This window comes from Cyrtonyx montezumae, unplaced genomic scaffold (genome assembly GCF_038088225.1).
Source record: "Cyrtonyx montezumae isolate F1298 unplaced genomic scaffold, pur_monq_1.0 scaffold_8, whole genome shotgun sequence".
NCBI lineage: Eukaryota > Metazoa > Chordata > Aves > Galliformes > Odontophoridae > Cyrtonyx > Cyrtonyx montezumae.
The window spans coordinates 20,296,385-20,313,763 of NW_027072089.1; the positions used below are offsets into that span (position 1 = coordinate 20,296,385).

Genomic DNA, 17,379 nt, shown 5'->3' on the forward strand with positions numbered 1-17,379 from the left:
TAAGGTCCTTTTTGTCCCTTAGTGTAACTCTGCCAAGCTCCTACCTTGCTAGCTGCTAGGCTGCCTTTTAAGGAGCTTTTTCAGTTGTTTTCCTCAAGAGAGCTTAAGTGATTACATTAAAAGTAACAGAATGAATGGATAAAACCACAGGTTGGAAACAAACCCATTTCCTGAAATCTCTACAAATAATCTATTCGGGATAGCTATTCACAGGTAAAGAATACATGGCAGAAATAAGAATTTATGCAAATGAGTGCATGAATATGGAAACACAACCCATAACCTGGCAGTGAATATTATGGCCATGAGATTTAGGTACTGATTTGAAGGAGTTAAACTCCCAGGCTGCCTTTTCAAAGCAGGGTGGGGCACTGGGGAAGCCAGAGAGGACAAAAAAAGGCACCTGAGAGCTCTGGGAAAGAGCAGCAACACTTGCAGACCAAGTCCCTTTCCACTCCTGTACAGTTTGATGCAAATCTTCCCCAGCTGAGCATCTGCCAGAGCTCTTGGCTGGGCTGTGCTGCTCTGTGCACCCTGAAGTGTGGGGTGACCTACCCACACAGTCCTGTCTGAACCAGGAAGCTGATGCCACGTCCCCTGCTTGCCTCGCCTCCAGCAACCTATCCGTACTGGTGTGGCCACACATGGCGTGGCCAGGGGGACATGGGCATCCTCCCCGAATCAGAGTGGGAGTCCTGGAGCACGTTCTTTGAGGGCACTTTCTCCAGCCCCTGGTACAACAAACACAAGGTAAGTGCCAGCCCTACAACTCCAGGAGGGAGGGCGGGGACATCATTTCAGCTTCTCCACACTGTTCTCTGTAGGGCACCTTTCAGCACCCATTTGCTGCCAGTACCTGCTCCTTCTCCACCCTCTCAGCAGTGGCAGTGCAGGAGGCTGTTATGCCCCGGTCTGGAGCATTTCTGAAGTTTTCTGTTGGTGTTTCTGATGTTGTCAGTGCTGACAATGTGGTATTTGGGTGACTGCAAAAGAGAGACTGAAGCGGCCCCCAAGAACTAGCAAGTTGAAGCATCTGCTAACAATAAAAATGAATCGGAGGCTGATTAAATCCTTTACTTCTTCCTTGCTTTTTGCCTCATAAAGTAGGAGGCATAGCAGGGTACTCAGCATTCTTGTTTTTCACTACGTAAGAAGCAAATCACTTCTTTATGATGTAAAGTATTGGTATAAATTGTGCATAAAATGGCTTGTTGGTAACTACTCTCCATTCTTTGTGAGCAGCCCAGTAGCAGGTTGTAACTCAGGGAAGGTCCCCAAAACATTTCCCTCTGGATTCTGCATGTGCTGCTGGCTGGATATTCAGGTGGCAGGAGTTGTTCCTCAGCTTCAGAGGGGAGGAAAACTGTGAATTCCTCTGCAGGTGTCCTTGAGCAGCAGTGATCCTGCCTGATGCCCAATGGCAATGCTTCTGGGGACCAGAGCTGGGACCTCTTATGGAAGCAAGAGTGTGGAGCCAGGTGTGTGTTTGGGAATTAGGGCCCTAGGGCTGGGAGTGCTTGAAGAACTGCTGGGGAATGCAGGGATGGGTCCTTTGTCAAGGGGAGAGCTGCCTGCACATCACGATGGGGTTATAGATTTGCTTGCAAAACATCCTAGGCCTGCTCCTGTGTTTCTTGAAGTAGTTGTGTGAGAACTTCTTAAGCTTAGCAGTTTTCTTGCTCTGGTTTTCTGTGCTGATAGAGTTGAGGCCTTGGAGCAGACAATGGGTAACTCTGGGTCATGTGCTGCCAACAGCATTCGTTTTCCCAAGAGTTAGCTTTTTTTTGTGCACCCGGATTTTCACATTTTACATTTTTGGAAGCATAAAAACCATTTACCCCCTCCTTTGCTGGCAAATGGACTGTTCTGGCTGTCTCCATGGATCAATCATTTCATGTCTGCAGGCAGAGGTTCTGTCCTTTCTTCTTGGTAACACAAGGCTGTTTTGTCCTCTTCATTAGGTTTTGAAGAGGAGCTCTTTGTTTTCTACCTCTCCCAGCTCTCATCTGCCTGAAAACATCCCAGGAAAGAGGAGGCGGATTGTTTTGGGGGGAGCATTTTCCAGCCCCAATTGCCATCGGGAGGTTAGAGATTGCACAAACACGAGGGGCTTGACATGGCTGGTGACCACAGCTGCCTTGTACCATGTGGATATCAAGGACATCCACTGAGGCAGGGAGATATAACATATTCATATGGGAAATGCATGGCTTTCCAGTAAGTCCTGAACAACATTTGGAAACATGAAGCTCTCTGGAAGAAGTTAAAGTGCCTGTGTCCTTATTGATCCTAGGAGATCAAGGGTACAAGGGTAGCTGAGGGAATGCATGGTTGCAGTGGCTGGCAGTAGACTTGCTGGCATCAGCATGGATGCAGCTTCCTTGGTGCTGCTCGAGGCTGTGCACAGAAAGCCGTCCCTGTCACAGGTCAGTACTGTGCACATGGGACATGGACGTGTTTAATGATGTAGCAGAATCTGATGAAACACTTAGTTACCTGATGTATCTCCTGACACCTACCACTACTGTAATATTTTAAGTCTGTTGGAGTAATGAAAGTAAGAAGCCACCACATGTGGAATTTGTCTGCTTAATTTAAAGTGCATGCAATTGCTTCAGTTTAATCCTTTTCTTAATTTCTCTTGGCAAATCTCAAAGGTCATTTATTTATTTCCAAAGTTGTTGTTTGTGGGCAAAAACATTTTACAACATTACTTGTGGTTATTAACTATGACATTAATCAAGGTTTGACTTTGTATCAGAGAAGGAGAAAAGAGCTTGAGTAGAAGTAGCCAGTGAAAGCTCAGAAGAAACGCTTCCTTCATATCTCAGTATTTTATGTGTCTGCTGTGTGTAGTCACTGCGTGTGGTTGTTAAAGCAAGGAAGCTGAGCCTAAGGGGGAAAGTCCTTTCCTTTCTGCGTTTTTTCCCTTCTATGCCTGTCTCTTAATAAGTCTGGGGTTATTACAGGCTGCTCAGGCACTCTCATCAAGAGGTTGTTTTATTTCATGGGCTGTAATAAGTCGCTTCAGCTCCATCCTTGAGGTTTGAAATGCTGACAGCTCCTTCAGACAGACCAGTGGCCTCCTGTCCAATGGCAGTATATCAGCATCTGTCGCAGGCTGGCTGTGCAGGTGGCAGCTGTGTGCAGTCAGGAAACCCAATCTTCGTGTGCTCTGATCTGCCAGCAGCAGTGGCTGCCATCAGGTGTGGTGAGAAATCCCCAGGATTAAGCACATTGCTGTGAGGTCTCTCTATGCTGCCTTCTGTCACATACATGAAAGTATTGATTGGAAGTGCTACAATTAAGGCTTGAGCTCATTCTTTTGAAGGAGGAAGTCTGCAGCACTTCATCTTACCTCATGCTGCTATGAGCTTGATGTAGCCTCTTGATGTCCCCAGCAATGTGAAAGTGTGGTTTGGCCCCAGAGAGAACTGCTGGAGAAAGGTTATCTCCTCGTATCCCTTGGCTGAGGAGGTGCCCCAGAAACAATGATAGTCTCTTCTGTGAGAGCTGGCACTTATACCAGAGAAAACTTGTCACATGCTGTCCTTGTGCTGGGATGTTTAAAGCACTTGAAGAATGAATTTTCCACTGCAAGAAACAACCTCCAGGTACTATCCAGGATGATGAAAGTGTTGAAGGCAAATGGTGCAAAGCCTCCTTTTTTCTTTTTTTTTTCCCAATTTAAATATATTTTAGCTTTTTTTTTTTTACTGTTATTTTTTTTTCCCCAGCCTCTGCAGGGTCCCTCACACCACGCTCTGCTCCATGATGGACTGCAGATGCTCACTGTTTCAGACTGTTTCAGTGAGCCAGTCCCTGAGCACAGGGAGAGCAGAAAAAAACACACCCTCACTCTGCTTTCTGCTGCTGTACTCATCTGTGAAGGCTATGGTGGAAAATTTTTCCATATCCCATCTCCCTGTTCTAAAACTGTTGAAAGTCAACTGTCAAAGTGTCAAAACTGATTCTACTTCCACATCATTCTCTTCCTGTTAGGCTTCAGAGTCCACTGGTTTTCAGTTTCCTTTATCATACAGGTGAATGTGCACAGAATTCTCAGTGGGAAATGTGTTCTTTACAGTCCTGATAGTTACAAAAAGGAGTTTGTTCAGTCTTTTAAATACACCTTTCTCTTTTCATCTGTCATGGGGAATCCAAAACTCAAAACTTATAATTAAAAAAAAAGCACTCTGAACACTTGTTGTCAGTGATGTTACACACTCTTCTGGTATGTCCTGCTGTTGGGAATCCAGCAGCAATTCCAGAGCTCTGTCCACATTTAATTAAGCTATGCTAGAAAAGGACATGTTGCTTAGGATCACAAGTGCAGGGCTGTCAGCTGGGCCAGCTTTGCACACACGCTGTCTAATTCTGCCAAAGCTCCAGGTCTGATCTGCAGTATCCAGGTTAGAGAATAAACAGCTGCTGCATGAAAATCTATTAATTATTCAAAGACAAAGGAAATAACTACACAAGAGCCTTACCCTTGGCCTGTCTCCTTTGCACTTGTACCATAGGCAAACTTGTATTACTGCAGCTCTCAAATTCATTTTTTCCTCTATTTGCTGTAGGAAGGATGAGAGTAAGGTATGGGGCTTTTTATACCTTAATATAGGGAAGGTAGGGGATGTGGCAGCAGGTCTGGAGCAGATGCCATGGATGGGCAAGTAGCCTGAAGACTGGAGGCTGCATGCAGTTTTCTCAGCCAATCTAAGGAGTCATCTGCTAATCTGGATTTCACAAGCCACTGCTGAAGGTCCCAGAACTGTATGTGTATAGACCCTACCAAAGCTCTGCAGAGTGTCTGTTTCCTGATTCTCACCAGGCTGTTTTTCCCAAATCTCAGACTCTTTCCACTCCTGCTATGGTAAAGTGAGTTTTTCAGTTTTCTGAGGATATTAAAAGAGCATGTGAATTTGATATATTTTTTATTTTTTTTTATTCAATAATAATAATAATATTTAGGAGACAGAGTTAACCAGAGGCTTCTTTATACTAATCTATTTCAAGAGATTTGAGGGCATTAATGTGGAATTTCCTAGGCAATAAAAGCATCTTGTCTTTTGTCAGAAAGGGGGTGCAGAAGACCAGTGCTAGAAAACTTTACTCACCATTTTACATATTCTGCCTAGTGCAGAAATTATTTTTGCTTTGGACTGCTTCAAAATTGTATTTCACCGGAAGATTCAGGATATAGTTCAGGCTCTGTCAGATATCCAGCTCACATGGATTGCAGAGCTTAAAACAGGCACTGCCCGTCAGCACAGTGATTCAGAGCAGCAGAATCAGATTTATTCTGGAGCAGAGTAGGGTGATTGCTGCTCTTCCCCTTGTCATCATCAAGTAGAAAACACCAGGTGCAAGACAGTTCTCAATCCCTATCCTGCATTGTCCTGCCCACCTTGAAGCTCTGCAAATAATGGGCTCTAAATTAAACTGGCTGTGGCTATTGTGTCTATTTTGGTGTCCCACAGTCTTGCCTCAGAGTTGGAAGGTGAGGTAGGTTGAAGGTCTGGTTGCTCATGCAATTGTCAATCTGCAAGTAAGATTTCCTGAAGGTGCTGTACGTTTCTGGGGCATCACTGAAGACATCAAGCCTATGCTTCTGCTGCTTCACTTGCTCTAGTGCCTCATTTGGTAAGACAGTTTGTCTGGACAAATGGGCAAGAGAAAACTCATCTAATTTCTTAAATAAAAGTTGCCCTTCTCATAAAATCTCACCTAGGACCATATGAACACTTAAGATCTTGTGATCCTAGGAAGACTTCATTGCTCTTTGAAGCTAAGTTATGATGTTCATCTTCTTACTTTCTGGAAGTCTGCTTTGGGCATAAAAAAATCAATGTCTCAATCTTATCCTTGCATCTCTCCAGCAGCATGCTGGGTCTGATTAACTCCTGCTTGAAGGAATCAAAAAAATCCCAGGGACTCGAGTAGAAATTTGACTGAACTCAGTAAACCAGGCTTTAGAAATAAGAGCAAACACCAGAATGTGTACTTCAGTGGTAAGGGGGGTAAAGACCTTTGGCTAACCTAATAACCAAGGCTGAGATTATTTCACTTGGAGTTTTGGTGACACGTATAAACTGTTACGTTCATGTTTACAATGTCACCACATATCATCCCAGAAGAATGGCATTTGTTAATGTGAACATTTGGGAGATATGCTTTCCATTCTGTGACTAATCTAGACTTAGAAAAATACTGCCAACAGCTTCAAAAGACAGCCAATTGGTGTGCGAATCAACGCCAGGCCTAGAGCAGAGATCTTAAGAAATGTGGCAGTGATATTCGCAGAGTAAGCTCAAAAGTAAATAATCAATATCAAACAAACAGATGTGTATTGCAAAAATTGAGATTATGCCAGTGTAACTCCATTGTTCTCCATGATACTCATAGCTGATTAACATTATCTAGGCTGGAAGCTTTGGCCACCTTTGTTGATGCGAACTGTTTTGCCTGTAAGGTGAAAAAATGAAGAGGGATTTTGGAAAAGTGATGGAGAGAAATCATGGGACTGCTCAAGTTTAACACTTGGATGAGGCACTCAGTGACTGTATAAAAGAAGGGCTGTATCACCCGCCGTATCTGGCACCATGTTCTGCAGAAGCAGTCCTGTGGTGCATAGGTCTGTGGGATATTGGCCCACCATGCTAACTGCAAGGTCTGGAGGAAGACCCTCTGTGTGTGGAAGTCATGACTCGTAGCAAAGCAAGCTAGCTGTTTGGGCATTGCTTCTTCATGCTGGCTAGGACAAAGTAGTTAGCTAAGTTTAATGCTGACTTTAATCCCCTTTAATTGAACCATCTTAGTAGGAGCTAAAATTTACACTAGACTCTTAGCTAGCATGTACAATGATTTAACTCTTATCTTGATCAAAATGAGGTAATTTTGCCAACTGATACAGATTGCACTTGAATCCTTTTTCATCAACAGCCAAAGATATCCACACTGGGAAGAGATTCCTGTAAAAACAATCAAAATATGAGCTTTGTGTACATAACAGACTTGTTACCAGAGGGTCAACTGGTAATTAAAACCTGCTTTAAATTTTGGGGGCTCCAACCTTGGAGTGAATGGATTCTGATTTTATTTACTTTATGACTCTAACCTTCTCTTTCCTGGCATTTTATTTGCATATTTATTTTTGGACTTGTCATGAAGTTCTTGCATTTACTGACTTCTAATGACATTAATCTCTTTGCTTTTTTTTTCTGATTTCAGTGACAAGTCTGTTGCTCCCTGCAGTGACTAAAGCACCATTAACATTATCATTCAGTGTCTGTGTTATCATGCAGCTGTGACTCAGTCATCATGTCAAGATGATGGAGAGCAAAGCTTGTAGTGTCTGCTAAAGCTTCAGTCAAACAAAGACTTACAGCTTTTATTGGATCAATGCTCTAGAATCACTTGGCTATGGGTCAAAAGCTGCTAGGGCAAACTAAAGATTATTATGTGGTTTACAAGAGCATAGAGCTGATGGCACCTAAGGAAAAGGGTGTTCAGTTCTCTCTTTTTCTTTTAATTCCTAAAGCAGAATGGACAGAATTTATCTTCATAGTTCCCATCTCTGTAGTGCTCCCCATTGAGTAGAAACTGTTTTACTATGTAGATCTCTCTGAAAGTAATGCCTCCTATTCATTTCCACAGAAACTGCAACAGATGCAAAAAGCACAGTAACACTTTTTGATAGAGCAAATTATCAGCTACAAAACAGTATTTTTAGCATAGTCATTGCTATTAAGTATGTGATTTTGTCAGTGATGAGGAAGAGCCTGCATGCTGCACTTGTAAAAATTTGCACCAGCAGAGGTGACCGGCTGTCACCACTGCTGAAATGCACCACCTACTGCTTCACTGTGCTCCCATCCACTGTTTGGTCTCCACATTCAGCAAGCATTGATGAATGTCAGTGGCTGCCATCTTTTCCATGCTGAGAAATTCAGTTCCACACGTTTGCTTCACACTCACTTCTGTGTCAGACGCCATTTTGTCAGACAGCCCCTCTGCTGCCATCTGTCACACAATAACAAAATAGAATGGAATATTGTTGGGAAAGTTCACCTCTACTGCTGTACCATCCACATCTGCCTCTGACATTAAGGAACAACATAATAAAATGGGAGGTATTAGTTTTGGAGCAGCCCTTGTGCTGTATCCTGTACTGAATTAAAATACCAGGAAAAAGCCAGGAAATTCTGTAAGCTAAACTTGCTAGAATTATGCTCAAAACTAGCTGAAAATACTTTTCATATCAGTTAAAAGAAAAGGAGAACACAAAAAGTAGATAAAAGCTCATAGAAGGAACTGTCCATCTAAATTGCTTTCTGTTTTCTCTAGCAGAAGGTCAAAAGATATTTTGGTTTGTGGTGAACTAGAATTTCCTCTGTATGCCAACCAGCACCCATCACAAACTACAAAATGGCTCACAATGCTTTAAATTGAGTTACAGATCAAAGTAAAAGATCAAAATGCAGAACTGTAATGTGTCACAGGGAAACAGAAAGGGAAAATGAGGCCATTGTCTACATCCCAGGCCCCTGCAAGAAACTGGTGTATGAGATCGTTTCTCTAAGAAATGTATTCATTATCCTAAACCCCAGATTTACATCTAAAAATTTTGACCAGAAGCATCTGTAAATTAAAAGCATCCAGTTGTGTTTGTGCATCTATGCACCCATATACATGTGTGCGAATATTTTAATGAGTGCAAGACCTCTTGTTTTTAAATCATCACTGATAATCTAGCAGTTGTTTATATTTAAATGAATGGTGTTGCTAACCAGAATGTTCTGCCTTCTGGAGTCCAGTCCTCCTTTTACATTACAAAATATCTGTAAATGATTAACGCTCTCTGTGGAAATGAACAAGGAGAGCCAAGTGCGTGAGGGGCAGAAAGAAAAGCAAGAAACAAATGTGCAGCACCCCTCCTCTGCAGGAACTGGAAAGGCCTTTGGGCTGTCCATTCCTCTACCATATAATCACATAATTCTTTTCCCAGATGGGTCAAGCTTCATTCTAAATGCTGTTGAATCTTTTCTCTTTTCCCCTCCTCTCATTCCTCCTGTTAGGAGCTGCTCTGAAGTGCCATCAGACTGCAAGAGTCCTAATTTCCCATTCACGTTTACCCAGTCCCACGAGTATGACAGCGGGGTCCAACAACTCGGCATGTTGAGTTCCTTCTGTGCACATCGAAGGAAGAGTTAGCTACAACCAGCAGAGTATTTGATGAGAGGGGATGAGAGACTAGTCTGCCTCTGTTGGAAAGTCATGCAGAAGAGGTGCATGCTGGAAAAGGCATGTCATTGCCCTGCTCCTCACAGCTGGTATGGGAGATTTATACTGTTGCTGTCAGGCCTTTGCATGTCTCATGTAAGTGGATTCTATACTCCAGCAAGGATTGTACTAAAATACCAGAAGGGAACAAGCTAGGTGTGTTTTGTTCAGAGGCATGTTTGTGTGTACATGCAGTACAAGGCACTCTGTGCCTTCTCTTGCAACCTAGCATAACACTTAACAGCATGATTTACTCAGCCATTCAGGTATCTCCTTACTGAGTTTGCCAGTCTTTCTGAGTATGGGCAAAGCCACTCCATCTCCTAGAGCATGAACTGTCCCCCATGAGTCCTATGTGTGCTCTGTGCTGTGATCTGCCTCCTCAGCTCTCCACTTGGGCGTCCAGAGAGACACATGAAACAGGTGGAGCCTCTCACTATGAGCCAGGCTATCATTTCTGTGAATTGATAAACCAAAGGTTTTATTGTTTGTGACTGTACCTTGCCTTTTGTACCAGAAAAAAGACTGGGATAGATTAGAATACCTAAGAATCTATCTCGTGAGCTGCAGCAGTGGTGTATCGCTGATTCAACTGGCCTTTTTATGGGAGAAGCTGGTCAAACAACGCTTGCATCCTTGTTTCTCCAGAGGGACCTGGAAACTGACAAAAATTAATAATCCTTTTCTTGCTTTTCTGGGTATGTAATTTCTGTAATTGATGCAGAGACGCTATGTGACAGTCCTTGAGAAAATCCTTCTGTTAAGGCGTTACCAACTCTGATTGAAATTTTTAGAGCCTCTATCATGCTCACACTGAAGAGGCTTTTATTTGCCATCTAACAGATGATACTAAAACATGAAATGCTCTTTGATTATGCAGCACAGTGTCCCAGCCTCTTCATCTGAGGAACACTGTAAAAATCCAGTCTGTCACTTCCCCACTCAGTCATTTATTTCCTAATTCTGATATTTGATTCCTGAGTATAGGAAATTGAAATTTAGGAGATGAGAGGTTTGGCTGTAACTTCTCAAAAAGGAAAGAAATTACTGCTCATAGTGCTTCTAATATTATAGTAGATGGATATATCTGTATATATGCTTAGTGAGCATGTTAGAAGTTACTTTTTTATCATCTTTTCCCATTAAAATTCATCATCTCCATTTGGAATACATCATGGATGTTAACCAAAGTAATCAGATTGAGGAATATAAATAAGAATGCATGAAAATGATTTAAGGATGGAGCTGAACAGAAGTGGCCCACTTCTGTGGATGATCTATCTTTAACGCCACAAGAAATAATGCACGTGTATTTTCATTAAATGTTCCAATAATGGTAATAGCTCTTAAACTATTGTTTCATGTCTCCTTTAGTACTTTATGTGGGCTTAAATCACATGAATATAAGAATTTCACTGTGAAAACCACTGAAAACAAGGAACTTATTTTCTTTATACATCTGTAAAGCACTGAGTACAGCCAGAGCTCTATAAATAGTAATAGCTAAATGATAAGCTTCTCCTAATTCCACATGGTGACTCTTTCAAAACTATGTTTTTTGTTAAGGATTCTGGTTTTGCCTTTCTTCAGAGCTAATGCCTAATTGGAATTTTAAGAGGAATTTCTCCTATTTTTGTTACAAGATCCATTGAAATCTGGAGAAATCCTAATTAATGGAATCCAAATGTGGATTTTGAAGCCACGAAATTCATGACATTTGTTGAGAACGCCTTTAGATCACAAATAAATGCAGAAATAAAGAAAAATAGGAGGAGCAGTTTAACTAGCCTTGTTAAGTTAGCAGAGAATGTACCTTTGAAATGATTTTTTTTCTTTTCGTCAGTTTAACTTATCAGTATGAAAAGTTCCCATAAATAATGCCCATATACCTTTTACTCAATGCAAATTTAGTTAATCTTTCTAAGTATTTATTTCATGGGCCTGGAAACTTCAGTTTAATGTGCAATAGGGAAACACAGATGTAATATGGGTAAATTGCATCTCACTGTATAACCGAATCTCCAATGCAGATTTTACTCTGCTGGGGATAAATTTATTAGAATTAGTGCCAAAAATTTAGATTTCAGCCTGGCTTTCATTTATCATAAGTCCCTTGCTTTACTTTAACAATAAAAAAGAGACCTTGCATATAAAAGGCACTTTTAAAACCCTGCCAGAATGATGTGAAAAGGTGTTAGGGTAAGTAAGCATCAAGCTCTGCACGAGTGCTCAGAGGAGGATCGATGCAGTAGTATGTAATTCTCCTGCTCATTTATTTTAAATAGCAATACATTACCACTTCAGTTTGCAAATGGGTGCCTTCTGTCTGGCCCTTCAGAGCCCCCTTCCCCACGCCTGGGCTTGGGTGAGAGGCTCAATACAGCAGGGTCATGGGATGACTGGTACTGCTGAAATTGCTTTGCTTGAGACAAGTTTGTCACCTCTTGAATCCCTTAGGCAGTCCCCCATCAAGTCATGTCCCTTTGGTCACTTTCATGGTTGGCAAACCACACAGGGTTGCCATTTTAAAGCACTCACTGTGGCTTGTGAATTTTAATCTGCCTTCAGTGTTCAACATTGGCAGGTGGCTTATAAAGAACATGATGCTAATGGGGTATATTTTGGGAGGATTGTTTCAAATCTGGAACAGTGCATTCCTAGACTCACAAATAGCTGTTTTAACATAAATGAGGCAGTGAGGAGTGGAGGCCTAGGAATGGGGGTCAAAATGCATTCCTTGAGCCAGTTTTGCCAGCAAGGGAAATATAGAATCATAAAGTCATAGAATCTTTTTAGATGGAAGGTATCCTTAAAGGTCATCTGGTGCAATTCCCCAAGAATGAACAGGGATCTGTACAGCTAGATCAGGTTGCTCAGAGCCGTGTTCAGACTAGCCTTGGATATCTCCAGGGTGAATGTCTAAATCCACCACCTCTCTGGCGAACCTGTTCCAGTGCCTCTCCACCCTACTTGTAAAAAAATGCTTTCTTATATCCAATCTAATCCTCCTTCTTTTTGTTCGAAACCAACTCCCCTTGGATGGCTATGTTCCATCCTTACATCCTCCATCTTGTACTAATAGTAGGGGTTGCCACAATGCAGGTGCAAGGCCTTGCACTTTGGTTTGTTGAACTTCATGAGGTTCACCTGGTCCCACTGCTTGAGCCTGTCTAGGTCTTTATGGACAGAATCCCATCTCTCAGGCATGTCATCTGCACCACACAGCTTTGTGTCATCCACAGAATTACTAAAGGTGCACTCAGTGCCACAGTTTATGTCACCGATAAAAATGTTAAAGAGCACTGGTTCCAGTACTGACCCCTGAGGACAACACTTGTCTCTCATCTCCATTCAGATACTGAGTCTTTGACCACTGTTCTTTGGGTGTGATCTCACAACCAGAGATCTGCCAAACATTGGTAAATCCACAGTTTCAGCCAACGGTCCATGTGCTGCAAAGCCAGCAAGTGAGTTTAACAGCTTTTTTCAAACAAAATTAAGGAAAAAGTAATAAAATGTCTTTATTTTTCTATTTATTGGAAAACTTACAGAAAGGCTTTCTCTGGGACAAGTGTAATGCATTTGGAAGAACTGGTAGAATGCACCAACAGTTTGAAATCTGGGGTACAACAAAGTGGTCTATAGGTTCAGACAGGTGTTTTGGAGTTGAAGGGGTTTGCATCTCATGCCAACAGCTTTGAGTATTTCAGTTTTTTCCTGTAGAATTTCTTGTTTGAGTGAAGCACTATGGTTTTGGAGTTGTGTCTGCAACTGAATTCCCTAATGGAGATCTGTCTCAAGATCTGTGTGTGGGTAGCTCTGCAGTGGTGTGGATGATATCACAGCTGGATATCACAACTGGAAACTGTGTTCAGAGAATGTCATATTACTTACAAAACTGGCTGCTACAGCAGCCCTCTAGCCTCTGAAGGACAATGAATGGCAGACACAGCACAAATGGTAAAGCTTTTTATATGACAAGATGGGAACACAAGGATTCTGGTCACCTTCAGGGCAACACAGTGGCCATTTCAGTTTGATAGGGTGATCTACCTTCTGTTGCAGGTCATCATCTTTCATTCATGCCTAGTTTTATTAGTCTGAAATGTTGCATCCTATTTTTACTCTCTTGCTTTGAGCACTGTTTTGTATGATAGATCTTGTGCATTAGGAAAAATCTGTTAGCTTATGACATTCTGATCTGTGAAGTTTACAATAAAATTTTCTCCTTTACTGAATATTTGTTCCTTGTTGTTTTCGTTAACATTGGCATGTCTGAGTATGAACTCACATAAGAAAGTTTTGCTGTACAATAGCTGTGTGGTGTGACTGTACTTTCATCTTGTCTCCCTGAATGTGATATTTGACCTCTCTCATTCACTGCACTCTGTTTTTAATCTTTAGGGTTTGTCCAGCTCTGGCTTTAGAAGTACGACGCTATTACAGTATTAACCAGAACTCATTAACACGTGTCAGTTTAGAGCAGGCAGCACAGTATATATGCCAACAGCAACATTCAGGTGAGCCATGTGGTCATTATGATAAAATGACCTGAGCAATGAGGGTAAGTTTTGAGCTCAGACTGCCACTGTAGATTTACCATAGTCCTATGCAGTCTCTGTACTCAGCAGGGCTCCCCAGCCCTGCCCATGGCTCAAGTCTCCACACATCAGTCCTAGGACTGTCAGCCTGTGCCCCAGTGAGGCCACAGCAATACCAGGCTCCAGCCTGCCAAGCTACCAAGGCCCTGCCAAGGGCTCTGCCAAGTCAGGCCTCTAGTCAGTTCCTGTTTTCTGTTCCCTGCTGTCACCTTATTCTTAAGCCCTTCATGATGAGGCTGACAAGGTCACTTCTCCATATCCTTATAAAAGAACATATTGTCATTTAGAAAGAACAAGTCTTGGGAAGCAAGAAAACAATTTTGATTTAACTGCTATTTTATTGATATTGCTGTGTGTTTGCTGGATGAAGAGGAGAATGCAATAATCCACATATGAATAGTCAAACTTGCACAAGATGTAGTACCACCAGCATCAAAGCTTTGGGGAGAGGCTGTGGATGGGTGAATACGCTTAGGACAGCGTACAAAGATTGCAGCATCTCAAATGTAGATGGGGAGCTCTGCTGTGTATCTGTTAATTGAACTTGCTGAAATGGCATTTTGAATGGCTACTTCCCAAAATAACAAATCCTACTTGAAAGCTTTTAATTTCTCTGCCTCACATAAAGTTTGCAAATCTTAATGAAAATTAGACATGCTGATTAGAAAAGGATTTGGTTAAATAATATGGTACATTAAAGAAGCTGTCAGCAGACCTATGATCCTGGCACCCTGTCAAATAGTGGGTATGTTGAGACATAAAATTACTACGTTCTAGTATGAACAATGTGATTGCTGTTGACATGTTCTTTTGAAGAGCTGTAAGACTGCATTGGGATGCCCTTCCAGTTCCCTGTTGTTTACTGCTTAAGCCCTTGGCAACATGTACAAACTTTGTTATTACAGTACACTGTACAGAAGGAACTCAGTGGCTGAAAAGTGCAATAATTTGTTTTTGATCCTGTTATGATGTACTATCAGAAAACCACTGTTATATTGTTCTTCACCTAATAAGAATTTTCTGTATTTCTCTGTTTCGTGATCTTGCAGACCGAGCTCTTGGGAGTTTTACTTGCTGCTACTTCAAATTTGCTGATTAGCATCTCTTTGAGTATTCAGGTATGAAATTATTTTTCTTTATTCCGACTTGTTTGTATTTAGAAAGCAAGTCATTTTATAATTTATTTTTATGATGAAGTTCAAAATACAAATTTTGTTGCATTTACTAAACATTCCCTCTCTTTCTTTAACTGGCGTCCTGCAGCAGTTTTTGGCTAGGTGGTAAACCTCAGCTGGTTATTTGCTGTGATTCCCATATGAGAACAGAATCAAAATTCATAAGTCCTCCTACACCTCCTTGTACTGTGCCATAAGAATGTATCAGATGTGACCTCCATCTGGTCCCACTGCACATCATGGAAACCTGTTTCATTACATCCAAATCTGAACTGAAGGCAAATACACATTCTTAAGCTGCTTAATGAAGTGATTAATGTAATTAAATGCCTGCATCCATAAAGATGTTTGCTTTTATGTTTGTTTATAGAAATGCAACATACAAAATACTGTACGTTACTGTGAATTGGTGGCCTGTGGCTTGGGGAACTTTGCTTTTCCTTATGTTCCCTTCCTCCTTCAAGGGCTAAGCTTCTTCCTAGGACTTCATCCCCTGAGCATATTCCAGAGCATGAAGCTGCCGTACTGTTCTGCTTTTTCTCAGCAGAGAAAAAGCTATGGCATATCAGAGAGATTACTGTTTGACCCATATTCTGTAGCATAACCAGCAGAATGAAATGGATGCATGAGGAAAATGATTTACAACTTCCTTGTGACTTTGCAACGGCACTTCTAAAATCAAGTATCAGATGGTGGAGTAAAATGCATACTTTACAATCATTTATACCATGTTAGCTGTATCAATTTGTTTCCGGCCTTTTTTTTCTTCCTTGACTCATTTCCTCATGCAGAGGTGCTGGTGGGGAATTTGAGAAAGGAAACGATATTCTGCAGAACCAATATGGTGAACATTGTGTCCTTCTCCATAATGACACCTCCTTCATGGTAAATGCCTGGGCATTCATTTCAGACGTCAGCACAGTCAAAGTCATTTTATCTTGTTATATACAGATACGTTCTGTACATTCAGAGGGAAAACAATTATACTGTGTGTTACCTTCTCCACGTGACAAGTACTGATGAAATACTACTCAAGTATGTATTTCTCATGTTGACAGTTTAAAGCTGGTTTTCCTGTTGAAAATAATGCTTTACCTGAGATCTTCTAAGGTCAGGTAGGAAATTGTAGCAAAATTCTAAATTCTCCCTAATGAATTAACTGTCCTTCGTACAGTAGTTGTGCTGCCTTTTCCATCTTGGAATTGTTTTCCTAGATAGAATACATATCAGGAGCAGAAACATCAAATTGTTCAGTCCCCTTCTCCCAGTCTGTTACCAGAGTTCTGATTCTGGCCCACCTCTTCCCTTTGGGTGTTACCAAATTCATGGCACAACCTGCTCATCTGTGCTTTGGGACTAGAACAGAGACTTGCGGGGGTGGCTGAGAAGCACTAGCTAGCATTCGCTTCATGCTTTTCAGGTTTATTCAGAGGTCTAATTTTTCAGTCATTTCCACCATAGCTTAGGAAGTACACATCTGAATTAACACAAAGCCATCTGTCTGCAATAGCAAGCTGAAAGGCATGTTTAAAGAGAAAATGTTGACGCACCTGGAATTTGAAGATGACAGCCCCTTAATTACTCCACTTTTGCTATACATAAGAACACAATAGAAGTCTCTCTTTTCATGCCTGTTCCTAACAATTAATTTTCTAGAAATGTGCTCATCTCCAACTGGCTCGCCAAGCTGAACAGAAGCTCTTCTACACAAGCAAGCTGTGGTGGTGTGGAACTGTCCTGCTGGGCCTTGGAGAGCTGGGCAATTTCACAGCTTATGGATTTGCCCCCATTGCTGTTGTTGCTCCACTAGGATGTGTATCTACCATAGGTGAGATGTTTGCTGTGTTTTGCTTGGGTACCTGCTTTGACTGAATGCTTATTTGTGACTGGAGGATAATACCAGGGGAACTGCAGCAGGAACTAAAGAGGAAAATGCTAATGCTGTGGTTGGAAAAGAAATGATTCACATAATTACATGAACTGACAATTTAACACAAACCCTCTACTTAACTCAGAGGCTCTTCTAACATTTTTCTTTTTTTTCTCTGTGGACTCTTGTCATTCTGTGTTGTGCTAATTCTTGCCATTTGGTCACCTACTGCTTTACCAGTAGTGCTGGCAAAACGAGCTATCCTGCTGCCTGCAGCATTATGGTCAGATCCTGAGTACCCACAATGTGTTTTCTGTGTTACCATCACAGCAAGTTGTTCCTGCTGCCTGCCCCTTGTCCGTCCGCATGCTTTGTGTTGGGTTGAGCAAATTCACATGGCTGTTCTCACTAGGCACTGGCAGGTGCCCTTGATCTTGGGTGCTCCTTGGGA

The 17,379-nt window shown here is 41.8% G+C and overlaps 1 protein-coding gene across 1 annotated transcript in view; it reads left to right on the forward strand.

Moving 5' to 3' along the window:
• Positions 1–625: 625 nt before the first annotated feature.
• The window catches only part of NIPAL2 (NIPA like domain containing 2), a 45,435-nt gene continuing 28,681 nt past the window's right edge, over positions 626–17,379 (forward strand). The window contains exons 1-3 of the mRNA XM_065753610.1: positions 626–750; positions 14,933–15,001; positions 16,715–16,886. Coding sequence (XP_065609682.1) covers positions 664–750; positions 14,933–15,001; positions 16,715–16,886 — 328 coding nt within the window. The 5' untranslated portion in view covers positions 626–663. The remainder of the gene's footprint in view (positions 751–14,932; positions 15,002–16,714; positions 16,887–17,379) is intronic.